The following is a 21,297-nucleotide window of genomic DNA, read 5'->3' on the forward strand; positions in this document are numbered from 1 at the left end:
GATTTGGCATTACAGTGAAAACACTGACATGTTCATAAAGGCACAGACACTCAGCAGCATGAGATGTGATAAAAATCGATGTGTGTAAGTAATCTAAAGAGCTCTTTCATTAAGTGTAACATAAAATTCTAAGCTACAGAAAGTGCTGTGCATTAATTTAATTGCAGGATTTTTTGTATTAGTGGTACATACATAATGGTGTGTTTTAACATAAATGGTATTTTAGAGTCAGTCAAATACCTGTTGTGTCTGTCATCTGCATTACAAATACATTTTGTGTCACATTGACTTTGTTTCAGGCATCTTTTGCTTACAAAGGTTTTTAATTTTTATATAGTCAAGCATGTTAATTAGGTTCCCAGACTTGGGTAAAAGCATTTCTCCCACTGTTAGATTATATATATATACTCTCTTGGGTTTCTCGCAAGATTTTTTTTTTCTTATAAGATTTTTGTTCGTTTTTACATGTAAGGGTTTAATGCAACTGGCATTATTTCTTAATCTGGGTTAAGATAGAAATCCATTTTTATTTTCTTTCAGATTGCTAAATACTAAGATTCTATAAGCTTCATTTATTAAACTACCATATTTGTCATTTACCAAAATCTTACATAAACGAGAACCTACTTTTGGATTCCCTAGTCTGTTATGTTGGTTTTCTTTGTCATTTCTCACCATATCATAGTTACATGGCCATAACGACTTTTCAGTATGTTGTAATATCTGGAAGGCAAGTCCTTCGTCACTGTTCTTTCCCTCTTCTCTTTCCAAAAAAGAGAATTTTTGTCTCTTCTTGGACCTTATTCTTGCATATGAATCTTAAGATCTTTTTATCTAGTTCAATCAAATCAAAGTGAAACCCTGTTGGAATTTTAATAGGAATTGCAATGAAATTTTATATTACTTGACAGTTATGATATCAAATCTCCCTCAAGTGTAATATACTTTTTTACATTTATTCAAATCTTGTTTTATGGCTTTTAATAATGTTTGTTTTCACTGCTTTCATCTACATTTCATTCTTGATGCTCATTACTTACTTTCTTATTTTAAAAGATTTTATTTATTTATTAGAGAGCGAGAGCATGAGCAGGGGGGTGGAGCAGAAGGGGAGGGACAAGAAGACTTTGTCTGAGCATGGAGCCCAACCCGGGGCTTGATCCCAGGACCCTGAGATCATGACCTGAGCTGAAATCAAGCGTCGGTCGCTTAACCAACTGAGCCGTCCGGGCACCCCTAGATGCTCATTTCTAGAGCAAGAAAGATATTTATTTTGTGTGTATTTCTTATGAGGCAAGTCCCTCACATGAAAGTCTCCTATTTATTTTAGTCGTTTTTATTCAAGACTTGGGTTTTTCTAGATGGTCTATCCTATATTATCAGCAGAAGGATATATACAGCTCTAACTGTTCTTTTCCAGTATATTTGCTAGCTTCCTTATATTATTGTATTTAACATATCCTCCAAGACAATGTTAAAAACGCGCTGGCAAATTTCTGATTTTGATCAAAATGGTTTTAGTGTTGCATCATTTTAGAATACTATTTGCTATGGTCTTTTGTAGTCTTTTTTTAATATTCAAGTAGTTTCCTTCTATTCTTATTTTACCTTGAGTTTTCAGTATATTAATTAGAACAATAGTTGACGAAGAGTAAGTGCTCTATAAGTACTTGTTAAGCAAACGAAGGTATATTAGTAATGACTGCTAGAGGTTATTAATGCCTTTTGATCATATGGTTTTGCTCTTGACCTTGCTTGATCATATATATTATGATGCATTGCTGGCTTTATTTGCTAATATTTTATTTAGAATATTTGAAATAGTCACAAATTTATCTATTTGTTCTTTTTTGTACTTAAAAAATCATGTATTAGCATTAAAGTTTCTTGTGTCATTAAATGAATCAAGGAACATACATATTTTTTCTCAGTCTGGAACACTTCTCCTTTGTTGAGAACTGCCCCCTACTCAGGGGGTAAGTACCCAGTAACCAGGTCTACTAGGACACTGCTTGCCCACCTGGTCACAGCTCACTGATTAAATGATCTTGCCAAGATCTAGAATTTTGAATTGAGTAACGGACACTGGTAGTTGCTAAAACTGAACCATATTAAGGGTGGTGGTATAGAGTGTCGAGGGCATCCCTTTGGGCACCAGCCAGAAACACTGGTCCCTAGCCTTCCACAGACTGAGCTAATCACTTTTTCCTTGGATTCCCAAAGACACTCCAGAATCCTTCCAATTATTATCACCACCACCATCACCACCATCATCCTTTTAAATTAGAAAGCAATTCTGGTGAACTTGTTAGTTGCAAATAAAAGAGGCTTAATCACAGAACTCTGTATAGAGTCACCTTTCTTTGAATATTTCAATAGCTTTGCTTTTGCTTTAAAGCGAATCTTAACTTTCCCGAAATTACATGATGTATAACATGTGTAGTAGAAACCCCATTTTATTTGTTCCTGTTATAGACTGTTTGGTGTCCCAGCCAAATTCAAATTCATGGTGAAACCCCAAAGTGACTATATTTGGAGATAGGGCTTTTATGGAAGTGTTTAAGGTTGAATGAGATCATAAGGATAGGATTAGTATCTTTATTAGAAGATACCAGAGAGCTCCTCTCCCTTCCCACACACACACAAGAAGAGGTCATGGAGCACACAGTGCACCCACCTACAAACCAGGAGACGAGGCCTCAGATTGCAACCTACGTTGCCAGCACCTTGACTTTGGACTTCCCAATCTCCAAAACAGTGAGAGAATAAATTTCTGCTGTTTAAGTCATCCAGTCTATAGTATTTTGTTGTAGCCGCCCAAGCAGACTAATACAATTCCCCTAAATGGCTAACTAGTGATGTAATGCCACTTATTGAACAATCCATCATTACCCCACTAATTTGAAATGTCACTTTTATAATATATTAAATTTAAATAAATTATCAAGTCTGTTTCTGGGTTTCCAAAATCATGTCACTAATGAGTGTATTTTGGCACTAGTTTTATCTTGATTATTGTCCATCTATAATACAAGATTATATCTTATATCATATTGGTAGAGCAAGTCTGACTTTATTATTGCTGCACAATTTTATTGGCCAAACTAGAACACCTACCATTCCAAGTATACTTTAGAATCATTTAACTGAGTAAAAAAAGAAAATTTGAGATTTAATGGAGGAGCATTAAAGTGGAGGAAAAGTGACATATTTAGAATGCTCTATTTCAATCCATGAATATGGTGCTTGTCACTATTCTCTCCATTTAAATCAGTAACTTTTATAGTTTTATTTATAATGACCCACATAATTCTTGTTTATTCTTAACAATATTTTCCAATATTTTATTATGAAAATATTCAAACATACAGAAAAGTTGTAATTTTACAGTGTGCATCCACTACCTACCATTAATAATTTACTCTATTTCATGCAGTGTTTTTTGTTAGGCAGTGAATGGGAGCATAGACTGCCTGGATTTACCACCTGCAAACTGTATAATGCAGGGCAAGTTACTTAACTTTTCCAAACCTGTTTTCTTACCTGAAAACTGGGCATCACCTCAAGGGGTTTTATGAGGACTAAATAGGTTAAAATATGTAATGCACTGAGAACGAAGCCTCATGCTCTGCAAATACTGTATGCCAAGTGCGTTAATCTCCTTAGGCTGTTATAAGTAAATCTCATAGACTGGGTGGCTTAAACAACAGAAGTTTATTTTCTCACATTTGTGAAGCTAGAAGTTCCAGATCAAGGTCTGGCAGGGTCAGTTTAGGATGAGATCTCTTTCTGCCATGCAGAGAACCTTCTTGCTAAATTCTCAGGTGAGCTTTCCTCAGTGCCTGCACCTTCAGAGACTGAGTGAGCCCTCTGGTGTCTCTTCTTATAAGGACACTAATCCTGTGGGACCAGGGTCCCACCCTTATGGCTTCATTTAACCATAATTACTTCCTCACTCCAAATACAGCTACACTAGGGCGTTAGGGCTTCAGCATATGAAATTGCAGAGGTGAGTGGGGAGACACAAAGATTCAGTCCACAACTGCTGGCAAGTGCATAGTTTCATTCTATTTTCTAAATTGTTTTTGTAAGTTATTGACATAGAAGTGTATTTGGAATTATCTACTCCTATTTTGTTGAGGAGACAAACCCACCAATAAAAGTGCATTACAGTATAATCATTTTTGCAGAGAATACATAAAAACTGCATGAAAAAAATAGGATGTGTGTGTGGATGGGGGGCGGGGTGGATGTGTAAGTCTGCACCAAATGTTAGCAATGCTTATCTCTGCTTGATGAGCTTCTAGGTAATAATTATTTTGTTTTTGTGTATTTTCTGGCATTTCAGAAATACAAGGAAGTCAACTAACATAAGAATTTATTGAATGCTAGCACAAAAAACAACCCGATCATGGTATTTTAATAAAACACAGGATTCCATTCCATTTTCAGTCTTTTCCACGTACATATGAAGTAAAATGCTATGGATTCGTTTATAGCAATGTTGTTTGGACAAAAAAGTGATACAGATGTTTCCCTTTTGTCACGGGTTTCCAATCTTCCCATGGAAACATTCACTGGCCTCTTGCCGGCAGAGGGGAGACGGCTCTATTCAGGGGCTTGGGTGGGCACAAGAGTACCGGCTCCGTCCGCTTCCGCAGCAATGGGGCTGCGTCCCCCGCGTGTGGGATCCCGGGCGGCAGCGAACCTGGAGTGACGGGGCCGCCGGGCGAGCATCCCGGGAGGCGCCGCGAGCCGGAGACTGCCCGGGGGGACGCTGGGAAGCACGCGCGGAGGCCGCTGCCGCGCAGGCGCACAGGCCACGGCTGCGCTACGTGGGAGCACCTCGGCGCTGCGCGGAGGGCGGCCGGCAGCGGGGCAAGGGGGCGAGGGCGAGTGGGGCGAGCTGACCTGCGGGGTGAGCCGGAAGCTGTGCGAGGTCTGGGGTGGGGGCGACGGGAAGCTTTGGCTCCGCCCCGCCTGGGGCCCCCCAGTGGCGCGTGGTGCGCCCAACCGCCCGGGGTCGCATTCAGACAAAGACTGCGGCGAGGTCCACGCCTGGAGAAAGGTTTATTCTCTCGGTTGCGGGAGGAGAAGACGGGCTTGGAGGGGTTCCGTGATTTGCCACGGCCAAGCGAAGCGAAGGAGCTGGGATTCAAACTCAGCGCCTTTGGGATTCCAAATCTCAAGACTAGTTTAAACGTCTTACTACCTGCAACAAAGAATTGGGCTATTCAGCTCTTTGTGCTACGTGACACCAGCGCAGTGGTTTGGACCGCGTGGGCTGTGTATATCCACCGTCTCCACGTACCTTTTGTAAAAAATATTCATTGGTGTCAGTTCTAGAATTCTGACTGTGCGACTGAGCTTTCTAGATCCTTTTGCTGGCTAATGTTTTCTGTCCAGCATCACCAGGGGACTGTAGAGAGGTGGCTTCCTAGAAACCTGGAGCCTCCAGCTGCCTGCTAAGGAGACAGATGGAGCTCAAGACGAGATGCTCCTTGGGAGCCTAGACATTAAAAGATCCAGACTCCGGATTTTGGTACTGTATGTTCCCTGGGCGGGCGAGAGTGGAGCACTCCAGCACAACTGTGAAGCCCGAGTTTCCAGCAGTTTGCTTATTGAAAGTGGCCAAGCCCAAATAGGACCTTCTGCCTTGTGGGCCGAAGCAGAGAGCCCCAGAAAGGAGTGCTGAAGTCAACATGCTACAGCAGCTTCTGATCACCCTGCCCATGGAGACCAGCACCTGCGTGAAGCTGTGCCATCCAAAGAAGGCCAAGGAGGGGGCATCCCTGTGGGAGGATGTGACTAAGATGTTTGAAGGAGAAGGTGAGAATAGGCTGGTTGGCGGGAAGGAGGAAAAGCGGCATCCTCTCGTGTGAGAAGGAAGGTAGACACCTGAGCAGAAGCATCCCTTGGGGAGGCAATTGGGTAAAAGGTCTCTGGAGTTCTTGATTATGGCTTCTGGCCTTGGGTTTTCCTGAATAGTAGTGGTGAATTCAACCTGACCCCACTATCTAAGTGTCATGACTGTATATGTTATTTCTTTTCATTTTCCCCATGGGGGTGTGGGGCAGGGAAGACTTGCCTAATTTTCTTTATTTTACACTGAGGAAATGTGAGTCAAATGAGAGACCTGTGCAGGCATTTGGTGGCTAGGTCAGAAGGAGAAGGCAGCAGGGCAAGTACCAGGTGAGCCTGGAGTATCTTGTGCTAGAAAGCAAGGAAGGGTGCAAAGGCTAATGGACACGTACGAGCAGGATGCCAAGTTTGGACAAACTCAGGACTGTTAAGTATCCAGATTGATTGTAACACCTTGAATAAATAAAATTCCAGAAGTTCGTGATGACACAAAATAGAGGAAGGGGAAAAACTCATTTACCAGTGGTGGTGATTCATACACTGATTTCTTACTTTGAAAATAAATTATTATGGGAATGAAGAATGCGCTTACCTTGCATTTTACATCATTTTCAGTTGTTGAGGGAAAGCTTTTTGCAGAAAATATCTTCCAGTAAAAAGAATAGAAGGAACAATAGAATATTCTACTATAAATGAAATATTTGAAAAGTTCATGGTGAACAGGGTGTTCACAGGGTGCCAAAGTATTGCCCCCATAAGTTACTTGCAAAATGCCAAGGAAAGAACATTCTTTTCCAATGGCGATATCTGGTGGTCACTGTCTTTTGAAAAATATTTTATTTGTTTACTTGGGAGGGAGAGGTAGAAGCAGACTCCCCAGTGAGCAGGGAGCCCAATGCAGGACTTGATTCCAGGACCCTGGGATCATGACCTGAGCCAAAGGCAGACGCTTAGCCAACTGAGCCACCCAGGCGCCCCTGGTAGTCATTGCCTTAACCAAGTGTGTCAGTGATGGGATAATCTCCTATTTTGGATCTTCTGGGTAGTGTAATATAAAGCACATGGTATCGCCCATGAAGAATTCCTGCCAAAATATTTAACCTGATCCTAAATTGAGCTTAAAGACTGAACTTCTGGTTTAAAGAAAATACAAGTTAAAGAAGTAAGGTAAACCCTAGCACAATCAGACTGTTGGTCTCTTAAAAAGCCAATGTCAAGAGAAAAAGGGGAAGTACTATTCTAGAGAGACTGGAGATAACAGGCACTTTGAATGTGTGCACCTTGGTTGGCTTCTGGGTTGGAATAAATCCAGAATAAAAGACAGTTTGAGAAGAGTTGAGGAAATCTGAATATGAATTGTTAACTTGCTTAGGTGTGATAAATGGTATTGTGGTTATGCAGAAGATCCTTATTTGAAGTATTTAGGGATGAAGTATCATGATGTCTGCAACTTTGAAATGGTTCAAAAAATATATGGATAGATGAAGCAAATATGGCAAATGTTAACATTGAATACAGGTGGTGGATATATGGGTGTTCAATATTCATGATAAAAAGTTGGGAAATAATACAAAGACAACAATTCATTTGCCTTAATTCCTGGTTCATATTTTTAATACCTCAAATTCAGCCAGTATTGTTGGCATTCTAGCAACCTGGCAGGATGTTATGCTTAACACTTTACCAGATAGAAAAAAAAAATGAACCAGATAGTTTCTACCCATTTATTCATACTAATATTCAATTGAGGGAGATAATTATATAAATAAATATAACAGGAGGCAGTAGATATCAATATCCGAATAGAGATTAAAAACAGGCTTTGGAAAGAGTACAGGGAAGTGGAAGCTTTCTTCTCATTAAGAGTGTTTGAGAAAACTTCACCTGAACCGGTCCAGAAGGATATTGGTTTTTCACCAAGTGGGACGTATGTTCAAAGAACTCGACTGGGGCTCTGTGGGTGGGTGTGTGCAGTGGATGAAGAAGGGTATTTAGAGGGAGATGATACTTAGAAAAGCAATGATGGACGGGTTGGGAAGGATCTTGAAATCCATGGGAAAACGCTTGGATTTTTCTTTCTTATCAGTGGGGAAGCTTTGAGGATTTTTGAGCAGAGGAGTGGCCAGTAGATCTGTGCTTTTGGACCAGTGTTGGCTGTTGGGAAGTATTAATGCCCAAAGCAGCGCACTGTAGCTCCTTGTCGTTAAGGAGGCTCCGGCCTGCTCTGAGTTGCTCTAAGTGTCCCTCCCCGTGAATGTTTTGAGAGAGGAGCCGTGTTCAGCAGCTCTGCAAGCCATTTTTCTAGTTGGTGAGTTGTAAACCTCATGGCTCTTTTCCTTTCTCAGTTTTGCTCTCTCAGGATGCTGATCAGACCCAGGGAGAAAGTTTCAAGGATGAAGTCACCTCTGTGCCCTCGACAGTGGAGTCTCAGGTGGGTTGGGGTTTCCTGTCCCTTTCTTAAAATTGTTTCTCAGATTTTAAGAGCCCTGGACTTTGATTTTCTTAGCCTGTTCTAAACTAGGCCACATTGATTGGTTTCACCAGTAATTTTCCCACCAATAGTAGAAAGTTCCTCATAGTAGTAGGTTCACCATAACAGAAGGTTCCTCAGGAACCTTCTTGTTTCAACCAGACCTCTGGTCATTTATCCAACACATTTAAAAATTGTGGGAGATGGGCTAAATGGGTGATGGGTATTATGGAGGGCACTTGTTATGATGAGCACTGGATGTTATAGGTAAGGATGAATCACTAAATTCTACTGAAACCAATATTACACCATTTTCTACTATATTCTAACTAGAATTTAAATAAAAAATTGAAAAAATAAAAATAAAAAATAAAATCCTGCTGGGGTTTGTGTGTGTGTGTGTGTGTGTGTGTGTGTGTGTTTGTAAAAGTATGTAATGTAGTTCTTGCCCTGAAACCTCACAGATGTCATCTAGGGGAAAGACAAATATTGTAAAACATTTTAAAAAATTTAAATTCAATTAGCCAACATACAGTGCATCATTAGTTTCAGATGTAAAACATTTTAAGCAACATTTAAAAATTAACAGAATGCGGTTCTGACATTCCTGGAGATGTATACACTTCATTAATGACCTTTAAGAGAGGGTTTCTGGCCATGTTTTGGAGCAGAATTGTAGATGAAAAGGGAGATGAGTAGAGAAGTTTCTGGCAGGTCATGAAGGGCACATGCTGAATAGGCTGACCAGAAAGGGAAGGAAAACTTCCAAGAGCAGTTTAATAGTGTCTGTGTATCATAAATGAGCTAATCAGAAAACCATTGGCACTGGTAACGGGCAAACCCCAGAATCACAGGGAAACTCAAGAAAATTAGAGAGTAATCAGAGAACATCAATATAGAAGGAGATATTCTTAGAGAAGAGAAGACTCTTATAGTGGAGTGATCTTAGTTTCCAAAATAACATACTATAGGGTTTAATCCCATATCTTTAACGTTCCTCAAATTCAGTTTCCTAATGGGTTAAATGTCATGCTATTGCCAGCCCAATAGGGCTGAAATGCCTTCCAGACTTATTATAATACATAAAAAGCATTAGAATCATCTTTACACTTAAGGGATGTGTTATTACCTTAGCCTTCTGGCTTTTCTTTGCATTTGGTAATATTTTTAAAAATAATCATAAAATGGTTATTAAATTTGTGTAGATCGTACATGACAGGCTCTTGTACTTCACAACATGGTATCTGCTTTGGTCAAATCTTCCTTACTAGGCAGAATTCATGCTCCCTCCAGAAATGTGCTGTTCTCACATACTTCTCTTACTAACAGAAATACCCAGCTAATGGTATTTTACCTATGCTGAAATGTTCTCATTTTAACCAATTCTCTCAGCCCAACAAAGGTCCCTGTCTTCTCTTGTGGCCTTAGCCTCTTTTGAACTCTCCCCTTCCTCAAATATTCCTGATCTTTTTTGTCCTTAATCCAAATTATTATGTACTGCTCTGAGACCTTCTTTACTATTTCATGAGTATTTCTCCTTCAGCCAAATGATAAGTTGCAGAAGACAGCTTCCATGCTTTCTGCATTGTGTTGTAACCTCCTGTAGAGAGTCAGCCAACCGATCTTCAAGACAGTGCCCAAGAAAACTTGGCTAGAATCTCTTAGCATGTAGGCAATGTTAGAACTGAAAAGGAACATATTTGATGTTCTAGGGACTGTTGACCTTCAAGGACATATCCGTGGACTTCACCCAGGAGGAGTGGGGGCACCTGGCCCCTGCTCACCGGAATCTATACCGGGAGGTGATGCTGGAGAACTATGGGAACCTGGTCTCAGTGGGTAAGGACGAGCTCCCCGTATAACTAGAACCTGCCTATGGGAGGAAAATCTTTATTTCTAACCAAAGTGCAATGCTTGGGCTTTGGGTTGTGATGGAGGTTTCTAGTTCCTTCTAAACAGCGTCGGGATGGCTGTGTCCTTTTCTGCCCCGGTCTTTCTACTCTACCCCTCAGCAGGCCTGATTACCAAAGAACTATCTTTAAACTCTTAGGATGGCTCTTTGACCTCAGCACATGCAGTGTTTTCTTCTTCATGAGCAGGGTGTCAGCTCTCCAAACCTGATGTGATTTCCCAGTTGGAGAAAGGAGAAGAGCCATGGCTGATCGAGAGAGAGATTTCAGGAAGTCCAGGTTCAGGTAAGATCAAGGCAGATGGGGCCTTCATCATGTTTGCTAGAGAGCTCCACTTGAAGCCTTCTCCAGGCTCTGGGGAAGACCATGCCATCCGGATGGGTCGCACAAGAAACCTGATTACCACTCTGCACTTGCCTCTTCTCGGTAGTTTCTCTGGAGTAGGGGGAGAAAGAGATGCCTTTCCTACCAGGGTTAATTTTCTTGACTAATTCTCCTGACCCGACTTTCATGATTTTCTTGCTTTCTCCAACATTCCAAGCCTTGCCCTGATCATAGCTTCTTTCTCCTGTCCATTCAGGTGTTCTTGGGTCTCCCCTCATTAAGTACAGCACCCTGCACCAGATTCTCATGTCATTTTATCTTGGATCTCACTCTCACGATTCCATATAAAATGTTCTCCTGAGTCTTTTTCTGTAATCATAGCTTCAGTTCTGATTCTCTTTTTAACTTGTGTGGTTTAATTTTTATTTCAGATAACTTAGGACTCAGTGAGAAATCCCCACAGAATTCCTTCTTACCAAATCAAATAGCTTTCTTCATCTAAGAACAATAACGACAGCTATTCATCCAGCTGGCCTGCGTGAGTCCTGTGTGTACATTAGCCCCATCTTACAGAGGAGGAAAAGAAGGCTCACAGGTTAAGGAGTTTGTCCAGCATCACTTAGCTACTGGTCGGTGGAGTCGGTATTTGAATTTGAATCCTTCTGACTCCACGGTTTGTGTTCTTACGACACTATTCTCCATGGCAGCATTAGCCTCGTAGACCTCGCCGCCTTCTTGGTATCTGTCCTTTCCTCCACCAGCCAGTTTAATAATTGTTATCTCCCCTATCTCTCTTATTGCCTTTCCAGTGCTTCTCATCAATACCCTTTTCAATGCAGATACACCATTTCCACCTCTGTCAGGATAGGCTAAACTACTACAGCAGACAGACTCAAAAAGGTGGCTCAAATGCAGTAGGAATTTCTTGCTCATACACTGGTCTGAGGGAACTGGTTAGGCCAATGGACAGTTCTTTTCCACCTAGCGAATCTGGGGTTGAGATTTCTTCCACATGGTGGCTGCACCATCCCCTAAGGCCTCCTCATCATCTCAGTATAGCCAGCAGCAGAATAAGAGCACACAAGAGCTCCTCTGGGAGGTTTGAATGGGCCAGGCTGGAGTGACTCACGTGACTTTCACTCTGAGTCACTTACAGGAGAAACCTTCACTCAAATCAAAATCAAGATTGGGAACTAGAGTGTAGTTGCGTGTCCAGTAATGGGAAGAACAGATTTTGGTGAATATCCAGCAGAGTCTGCCACAGTCCCTGAGGGGCCTCTGTCTTTTACGCGGCTATTCTGTATCCGCACAAATGCCCACAGATGTATCGTGATGGTTTCAGTTGTTCTTTGCCACCTATATTCTCCATATTCTCCTCTTCATCTCATACAGCCGTACGAACTCTATTCCCACATATCCCATCTCTGTTTAGATGCACTGTTGTCACTTCAAACCCGATACGCCCGAAAACAGAGACCGTCTTCTCTCCCAAGCAAATTTCTCATCCTGACTCCTCCTATTCTTTAGTCTCAAAGATAAAAAATTATGGTATCAGCGAGAATGTATCATGTTTTTCTACTCTCAGTGCTTCCTCATTTCTCATGCTTCTCTGGTATTACTTGCTAGATCCACTTCTCCTCTTCATCTTTGTTGATGCCGTGCCAAGCCAAGTTCCCTTCATCTCATGCCTATTACTATGATTTTTAGTTGTATTTGTTGATGTTTTATTATTTTTGTGAATAATTTTGAATGTTACTGTCAGATTTGACCTCTTGAAATATGACATTTCTTGTTCTTACCCTGAAAAGTTAAGTGACTCCTTATTCTCTATAATAAGTAATATAAATATCTCTACTTGCTTTTTTAAAAAAGATTTTATTTATTTATATGAGAGAGTGGGAGTGTGAGCACAAGTAGGGGGGAGGGGCAGAGGAAGAGGGAGAGAGAGAATCTCAAGCAGACTCCCTGCTAAGCAGGAGCCCAACACGGGGCTTCATTTCACAACCCTGAGATCATGACCTGAGCTGAAACCAAGAGTCGAATGCTTAACCAACTGAGTCACCGAGGCACCCCTTCTCTCTACTTGCTTTTTAAGTCTACTCCAAGATTTACCCAGCTATTCTCAAGCACTTTGTATGTGCTGTTACTAAGGTGAGGTTAGAAATCCTGGGGAATAGGAGTTTGTTGTGAACAGAAAATATTGGTGGTTTAAGGTGGCAGGGTCCAGAAGGGATGGAAGGGAATAGAAAGAGAATAAAAACTAGAGAAACTCCCTCTTCCAAAAATATTGTCCCATATATACTATGGATAGACTATATAGTCTCTATCCTTTAAGATTTTACAGTTTAGTTAATAATGTGTCACAAATTAAGAAGCCCACTTTTCACCTCATAGATATAGGCAAAAATTATGAAGATTGATAAAAATCGAGTGAACTTGCTGGGAAGGGCACCCATATCTACTGAGAACACACATACCCAGAACCCAATAATTTCTCTTTAGTAAATCCTATGAAATATTGACAGGAGTGTAAACAAATGTTTGTATAATGATAACATGAAAAACTGGAGACAACCTAAATATTTTTCAGTAAAGAAAAGTCAAATTATGATATGCCCATCAGTGGAATCCAGTGGAATGCACTGCACTTGTTAAAAAGAATGAGATAAATATAAATGTACAGACAAGGAAGGGGGCCCATAAGATATAGGTGAATTAAGAAAAAAACAGATGCAGAAATATATATATGCGCCATGATCCCTTTTTTTGTGCAAATGTATATTTGTGACTGTACATACATAAACACACACATTCACGTATACATACTGTTGGGAATATCTAAATGGATGTATTCCAAAATCCCAAGACACTAAGGGAAAGGAGATGAGATTGAGAGAGGCTATTTCTCCTATATTATTTAATGTTTTATTTTAATGTGTAGAAAGTATGAGATAAATACTTGAAAAAACTTTTTTTAATAGAGAAAATTTTGTCATAGAAATACGAGCTTGAGATGATATGGTGCTAGAATCCTGTGTTCCTTAATCTTATCTTTTGATGTTTGCCCTTACAATGATGCTGTCCTCTTAGTGTACTTCCTTCTGGAATTCACATGGATGAACTCCTCCCAATGCCTGAAAGTCACCTTACATACTCTAAAAGCTTCTTTCTGTAGACCATTTTTTCACTTCTTTTTATATTAGCTTTCTAGGGGGCAGAACTACATTTGAAGATAGTCCAAGGTTTCTATGCTTAGTACACGTTCATTTTTCCCCCTCCTATTCTCACTATGGCCATTTATTTTTTAAAGTGCACTGAATATGGGTGATTTGTGTTTTGGGATTTCTTTCAGACTTGGAGAATAAAACAGAAACCAGGGAGTCAACCTTAAAGAATGGTATTTCATGGGAAGAATTACACCATGGCCTAATGATGGAACAGTCCACGAGAGGAAGCACGTTATATTCCACATTGGGGAGAGTCGTCAAATGTGATAAGTTAGAAAGCCACCGGGAAAACCAAGGATTAGGTGAGGGGAAAATCCCCTTGACCCACAAGAAAACACTCACTCAGGAAAAAGGCCGAGAATCTAACAGATTTGAGAAAAGTATTAATGTGAGCTCAAAAGTTATTCCCGGACCAGAAGGTCCTCCAAGAAAAAAAGACCATAAATATGATATATCTAGAAAGAGAAGTAGATACAATTTAGATTTGCTCAATCATTCAAGGAGTTATACAAGAATGAAAACCTTTGAATGTAATATTTGTGAAAAAATCTTCAAGCAGCTCATTCACCTTACAGAACACATGAGAATTCATACTGGAGAGAAACCATTCCGATGTAAAGAATGTGGAAAAGCCTTTAGCCAAAGTTCATCCCTCGTTCCACATCAGAGAATCCATACTGGAGAGAAACCCTATGAATGTAAGGAATGTGGGAAAACCTTCAGACATCCATCATCTCTTACTCAGCATGTTAGAATCCATACTGGGGAGAAGCCGTATGAATGTGGTGTATGTGAGAAAGCATTCAGCCAGAGCATTGGGCTGATCCAGCATCTGAGAACTCATGTTAGAGAGAAACCTTTCACATGCAAAGACTGTGGAAAAGCATTTTTCCAGATTAGACACCTTAGGCAACATGAGATTATTCATACGGGTGTGAAACCCTATATTTGTAACGTATGCAGTAAAACCTTCAGCCATAGCACATACCTAACTCAACACCAGAGAACTCATACTGGGGAAAGACCATATAAATGTAAGGAATGTGGGAAAGCCTTTAGCCAGAGAATTCATCTTTCTATCCATCAGAGAGTCCACACGGGAGTGAAACCTTATGAATGCAGTCATTGTGGGAAGGCCTTTAGGCATGATTCATCCTTTGCTAAACATCAGAGAATTCATACTGGAGAAAAACCTTACGATTGTAATGAATGCGGAAAAGCCTTCAGCTGTAATTCATCACTTATCAGACACTGCAAAACACATTTAAGAAATACCTTCAGCAATGATATGTGATGTATGTACAACATCAGAGAATCCGCATAATGAAACAAAAGCCTCTAAATCAGAGGTTTTCTGACTTTTGGATTTCAAGAAGCGATGAGTTTTTTTTTTTTTAACGACTCGATCCAGTGTTACAGCTATCAGTTTTGCCATGTTAAAGAAACTACCTTTTATCAACATTGATTCAGAAAAGAAAGGGCATTTTAATATTTTTAAATATAGGAAGGATGTGATCATTAGGAATAACCCTAAACATTGAATTAAGTTAGCTTTATGAAAATCTCCCAAATTTGTCTTTATTTTTCTCATTTCATTATGGGCCAGTGAAAAGTTCATCATGGCAAGTTACTGGTCCTTGGATTGGCTTTTGAGAATCACTGTTTTAAATATCCCTTAAATAATTAGAATGAAATATAAAGTATAATTTTTTTACTATAGACCTTTATATGGCTAGAAGAGGTATAAATAAAAATACTGGTTGGCTCATTTCTAGAAGAAATAATGTCAAAGGAAGCTTTCTAGAATTGATAGATAACCTACTACACATGAAATGCTTAAGTATATTTTATGGTTTCTTGTAGAGAATTGGCAAACTTTTCATAAAGGGCCCGATAGTAAATATGTTAGGTATTGTGGGCCATACGCGCTCTGTCAGAACCACTCAACTCTACATGTTAGTGCAAAAACATCGAGAGAAACACATAAGCCAGGGTATCTCAGCCTGGGTGCTGCTGATATTCTGGGCCAGATGTTTGTTTTGGGAAGCTGTCCTGGGCGCTGTAGTGGGTTTAGCAGTATCTCTGGCCACCAGCTGCCAGTCATAGATGCCAGTAGTTCCCCCACCTATTGTAACAACCAAAAACGTCTCCAGACGTTGCTAGATGTGCCCTGCAGGGTCGACATTGTACTTGTGAAGTACTTGAAAACCACTGACCTAAATGAATGGGTGTAGCTCTGTTCCAATAAACAGTAAGCTTCATGTAAAAAACTGGTGTTTGGATGCATTTAGCCTGAGAGCCGCAGTTTACCACTCCTGCTCTACGGTGCGTGAATAGCTGCCCCCTCCTGCCCCGGAATAGGCACAGCAAGAATAGTGATTGGTCCTATAGGGTTGTTGTCATCATCGTTTTTAATCTGCTTTGCTGGAACTTGTGATATGTCCTGTTATAGTGTCATATTAAAGCCTTAGAAATGTTACATAATTTCTGGAATAGTTCTAATATTCAACCGTGTAATTTAACCTGAGGGGGTTTATTGTCACTTATTTGACAGTGCTTCCCGTGTGATTTGACATACCAAGTAAGCCTAATTAGTCAAAAAGACTTCATTTAGAAGTTGAATTTGGGGAAGTTTTTCTGAAATATCAGAAGATTTTAAAGTACGTGCCTAAGTAAGATTATAGAACATTTAAAAATTAATAATTGGGGCACCTGAGTGGCTCAGTTGAGCATCTGACTTTTGGTTTCAGCTCAGGTCATGACCTCAGGGTCATGAGACCGAGCCCTGTGTCAGGCTCCATGCTCAGTGGGGAGGCTGCTTGAGTTTCTCTCTCCCTCTCCCTTTGCCCCTCCCCCCTCTACTTTCTCTCGAATCTTAAAAAAAAAAAAAATGATCTATTTAGCCAAGGGGGCAATAAGATTCTAATGGCAGATGCAGAGGATTATATCATTGTTAATAAAATTTAGCTTAATGTTGAGATGATTCCATTTTATTTATTTATTTATTTAAAGATTTTATTTATTTGACACAGAAAGAGACAGCCAGCAAGAGAGGGAACACAAGCAGGGGGAGTGGGAGAGGAAGAAGCAGGCTCCTAGTGGAGGAGCCTGATGTGGGGCTCGATCCCAGAACACTGGGATCACACCCTGAGCCGAAGGCAGACGATTAATGACTGAGCCACCCAGGCGCCCCAAGAGATGATTCCGTTTTAAAGACAAAACAGAAACTTTGTTTTTCTAGGCTGATTAAAGATATAGAATAATCTTTGTTTACAACTTAAACTAATAACCCAGGAAAACTGCCATTTTAACAGAGAAAAAACAAATTCCAGTCTTAACTGGTGTACTTCCAATATTAATTTATTTCAACAAGATGAACTTAAAAAATAAAAAGATTTTATTTATTTGAGAGAGAGACCAAGAGAGCAGGAGTGGAGGGGCAGAGGGAGAGGGAGAAGCAGACTCCCCACTGAGCAGTGAGCCTGACGCAGGGCTCCATCCCAGGACCCTGAGATCATGACCCGAGCCAAAGGCAGATGCTTAACCAACTGAGCCACCAAGGCACCCCAATAAGATGAACTTCTTTAAGAATCATGCAGACCTTCCTTTTTCCTATCATCTCCCATGTTGATACATACTTCTTGAGACAAGGCCATGCAGGGTGCCGCATGGATCTGAGTCTTTATGGTGGGTGCTGTGACGTGCTGACCAGATTCCCCATTAGGAATGAAGGTCTCTGCTGCAGGGAATGTGGCTGATAGTCCTCAACTCACACACCATCAGGGGTCGCCTTAACTGAAGACAGCTGCCTTGTCAAAGGGCATTCCCTCTGCCCAGGTTGTTACATCCAAAGGCTATTATTTTGCCCCAATTTAGGATGGTTCTGAAGGGTAATGGTACTTTTCGAACTCAGAGTCAATGAAGGCTTCTGTTGATAATGTATGACCCTCAACTTCTGCCTAATCTTGCTCTCCTACTCTCCCTTCTCTTCTCCACATGTTGATCCCTCCCTAATAAACCTTTTTTACATATTAATCTCCACACTCTTAGTCCTGACCACGCACAAAATTCCTTTCCAGATTCCCTTCTCACAAACCTACAACTTTCCTTTTTTACATTCAGATTTTGTCCTAAGTTTTCTCTCTTTAAATATCCAGTGTCACTTTCCTTGCATGGCATCTGCTTCTTTGTTCCTAGATCACCCACAGAACTTAATGAGGCCCAGATAAAGTTCTAGGGTTTTTTTTCCCTCTTTCCTGACAAATTTTGCAATGGAGATAACATGAACTTACTTGAATTTCAGTAAACACAGGCAGAATGAAACTTTTATATATAATGCTGATAATTCTAAAGACATGTCCATTTGATTAAACCAACAACCTTAAATTAGTGTTAATACTCAATATTTTCCAAGATCATGTGAACTGATAAAACATTTGGGTTAGTTTCTATCTTTGAGTTTTAGAATGCCCAACTCTTAAAACCACTTACTTTAAACCAACTAAATAGAGCTCTTTTATAAATTAATTTTAGCGATACCACCTCGGGCTAGAGAAAATATCTCACATTTATAATATCCATGGACACACAAGTACACAAGATACAAGCAAAATCTTGAAGGCCCAATTTCCAGATGTCTCCTTTTACCAATCTAATGGCAAGATGGTATTATAATGTATGGACCCATTCATTGGTCATTTTTCTCTGTATTGTAGCCAAGCAGTGTTATGAAAAATGATTGCCCAATTTTGGAGAATACAGCCCAAAGGGCTGCATATGGGGGTCGAATTGTCATTTCCCATTTTCCAATGAGAACATAGCCAGATTTATCCAAAGATACCAGAAGATGCTACTCAAACAAACCAAATGAAGCCCAACCTCTCAGCGTTAGTTCTTTCCCAAAAGTCAGGGCTTCACCGACAACCCAACAGCTTCCTCATCAACTTTTTAGAAAAGGAGGCTAAGAGAACCTAGCCCCCTATTTGGAGGCATCTGAATGTGAGGAAAAAATCTAAGATTGACACCAAACAGGAGAAAGCAGCTCATGTGCTGGTATGAAATACCCAGAGACCTCTGTCCAAACCAAACCCAAGACTGTTTCCTTGCCACGAGTGTTCAATTAAGCAGGAGGCGCCCAATCAGGGGGGAGCCCTGGGGATGGTCCCCAAGACAAAGAGCCCAGGCAGCTGCTAGGACTCATCACTGGACTCCTGTTACAGGCTGAGGGCCGATGAACCATGGACAAAGAGCTCCTCGCCAAATCTGCAACCGAGCCCAAGTTCATCCACGTAATGGATAGCAAAGACAAACCGGCATTGCCTATGCAGCGAGGAAAGGGCTATTGGAGAGGCAGCAAAATGAGGAGATGGGAGGGCAAATCTCAAACCTGCCTCTCCCAGGAGAATCGGGAAACTTAACGGCAAACAAGAAGGGCAAAAAGTGGTGGTTGTGCTTATTAGTCTGCAGCTGCAATTCGTCCCATTAACGCTTTGGTTACTGGTTTCACGAAATTTCTCAGAATATTGAAAATGGAACACTTACTCATGGGTGGTGTTTGGAGGTTGGAGGGGGAGCACTAACCTGGACAATTCAGTATATAATGCTATAGGGCTAAAATAATGTTTCACTGTCCTTCATTACAGTGATAACATAGATTATTTTTGCTTTTTAAAGGCTTCTCTGTGTGTGCTTTTACATAATTAGAATCATGGTTTAGCTGCCTTTGGAACTGGGTTTGTTTTTCACTGAATATTAGGTTGTGCTCAGATCCGAAGCCTTCATAGCAGAGTAGAAAGAGTTTGCATTCAGCAATCATAAAAATATGTATTCAAATTCCAACTCTACCACCCCTACCTTTGTGATCTTAGTCAAACTTAATCTTATTTTTTCTTTTTTAAAAATATTTTATTTATTTATTTGACAGAGAGAGAGCACAAGGAGGCAGAGTGGCAGGCAGAGGGAGAGGCAGAAGCAGACTTGCCGACGAGCAGGGAGCCCGAGGTGGGGCTTGATCCCAGGACCCTGGGATCATGACCTGAGCCGAAGGCAGACGTTTAACCGACTGAGCCACCCAGGCGCCCCTTAATTTTATTTTTGCATTTTTAAAAGACACGCCATAACAGGTTTATTATGCTAGGAATACAAAATCACTCAAACCCAGAAACTATTAATATTGCATTTTATGGCTTTTCTGCTTATTATAAAAAAGTAAATGCCTATATATATATATATATATATATATAAATGTTTTTAAATTATATTATGTTAATCACCATACAGTACATTCCTGGTTTTTGATGTAAAGTTCGATGATTTGTTAGTTGCGTATAACACCCAATGCACCATGCAATACGTGCCCTCCTTACTACCCATCACCGGTCCATCCCATTCCCCCACATCCATCCCCTCTGAAGCCCTCAGTTTGTTTCTCAGAGCCCATAGTCTCTCATGCTTCATTCCCCCTTCTGATTACTCCCCCTTTCTTTATCCCTTTCTTCTCCTACCGATCTTCCTACTTCTTATGTTCCATAGATGACAGAAATCATATGATAATTGTCTTTCTGTGCTAGACTTATTCACTTAGCATTATCTCCTCCAGTGCCATCCATGTTGCAGCAAATGTTGAGAAATTGTTCTTTTTGATAGCTGAGTAATATTCCATTGTATATATGGGCCACAACTTCTTTTTTTAATGTTTTTTTTTATTATATTATGTTAGTCACCATATAGTATATCCCTGGTTTCGTTTTTTTTTTTTTGTAATAAATTTTTTTAAAGATTTTTATTTATTTGACAGAGACAGCCAGTGAGACAGGGAACACAAGCAGAGGGAGTGGGAGAGGAAGAAGCAGTCTCCCAGCGGAAGAGCCTGATGTGGGGCTCGATCCCAGAATGCTGGGATCACGCCCTGAGCCGAAGGCAGACGCTTAACGACTGCACCAACCAGGCGCCCCACATCCCTGGTTTCTGATGTAAAGTTCGATGATTCATTAGTTACGTATAACACCCAGTGCACCATACAATACACGCCCTCCTTACTACCCATCACCGGTCTATCCCATTCCCGCACCCCCCTTCCCTCTGAAGCCCTCAGTTTGTTTCTCATAGTCCATAGTCTCTCATGCTTCATTCCCCCTTCTGATTACCCCCCTTTCTTTATCCATTTCTTCCCCTACTGATCATCCTACTTCTTATGTTCCATAGATGAGAGAAATCATATGATAGTTGTCTTTCTCTGCTTGACTTATTTCACTTAGCATTACCTCCTCCAGTGCCATCCATGTTGCAACGAATGTTGAGAACTCGTTCTTTCTGATAGCTGAGTAATATTCCATTGTATATATGGACCACAAGTTCTTAATCCAGTCGCCTGTTGAAGGGCATCTCAGTTCCTTCCATGATTTAGCTATTGTGGACAATGCTTCTATGAACATTGGGGTGCATATGGCCCTTCTCTTCACTACGTCTGTATCTTTGGGGTAAATACCCAGTAGTGCAATGGCTG

The 21,297-nt window shown here is 40.6% G+C and overlaps 1 protein-coding gene across 1 annotated transcript; it reads left to right on the forward strand.

Annotated features, from left to right (window-relative positions):
* The first annotated feature begins 4,882 nt into the window (after window positions 1–4,882).
* ZFP69B (ZFP69 zinc finger protein B) lies at window positions 4,883–16,225 on the forward strand. Its single transcript, XM_026516557.4, has 5 exons — window positions 4,883–5,829; window positions 8,208–8,293; window positions 10,045–10,171; window positions 10,432–10,527; window positions 13,919–16,225. Exons 1-5 carry the CDS (start codon window positions 5,703–5,705, stop codon window positions 15,085–15,087), a joined length of 1,605 nt encoding a protein of 534 aa, XP_026372342.2. The 5' UTR covers window positions 4,883–5,702; the 3' UTR covers window positions 15,088–16,225.
* Window positions 16,226–21,297: the final 5,072 nt, after the last annotated feature.

Source organism: Ursus arctos, unplaced genomic scaffold, assembly GCF_023065955.2.
Source record: "Ursus arctos isolate Adak ecotype North America unplaced genomic scaffold, UrsArc2.0 scaffold_32, whole genome shotgun sequence".
Classification (NCBI taxonomy): domain Eukaryota; kingdom Metazoa; phylum Chordata; class Mammalia; order Carnivora; family Ursidae; genus Ursus; species Ursus arctos.

Coding starts and splice junctions, on each gene's coding strand:
- ZFP69B (XM_026516557.4), top strand. CDS start 5,703: ATGCTACAGCAGCTTCTGATCACCCTGCCCATGGAGACCAGCACCTGC. Junction 5,830..8,207: donor TAAGATGTTTGAAGGAGAAG/GTGAGAATAGGC, acceptor TTCCTTTCTCAG/TTTTGCTCTCTCAGGATGCT. Junction 8,294..10,044: donor CCTCGACAGTGGAGTCTCAG/GTGGGTTGGGGT, acceptor TTGATGTTCTAG/GGACTGTTGACCTTCAAGGA.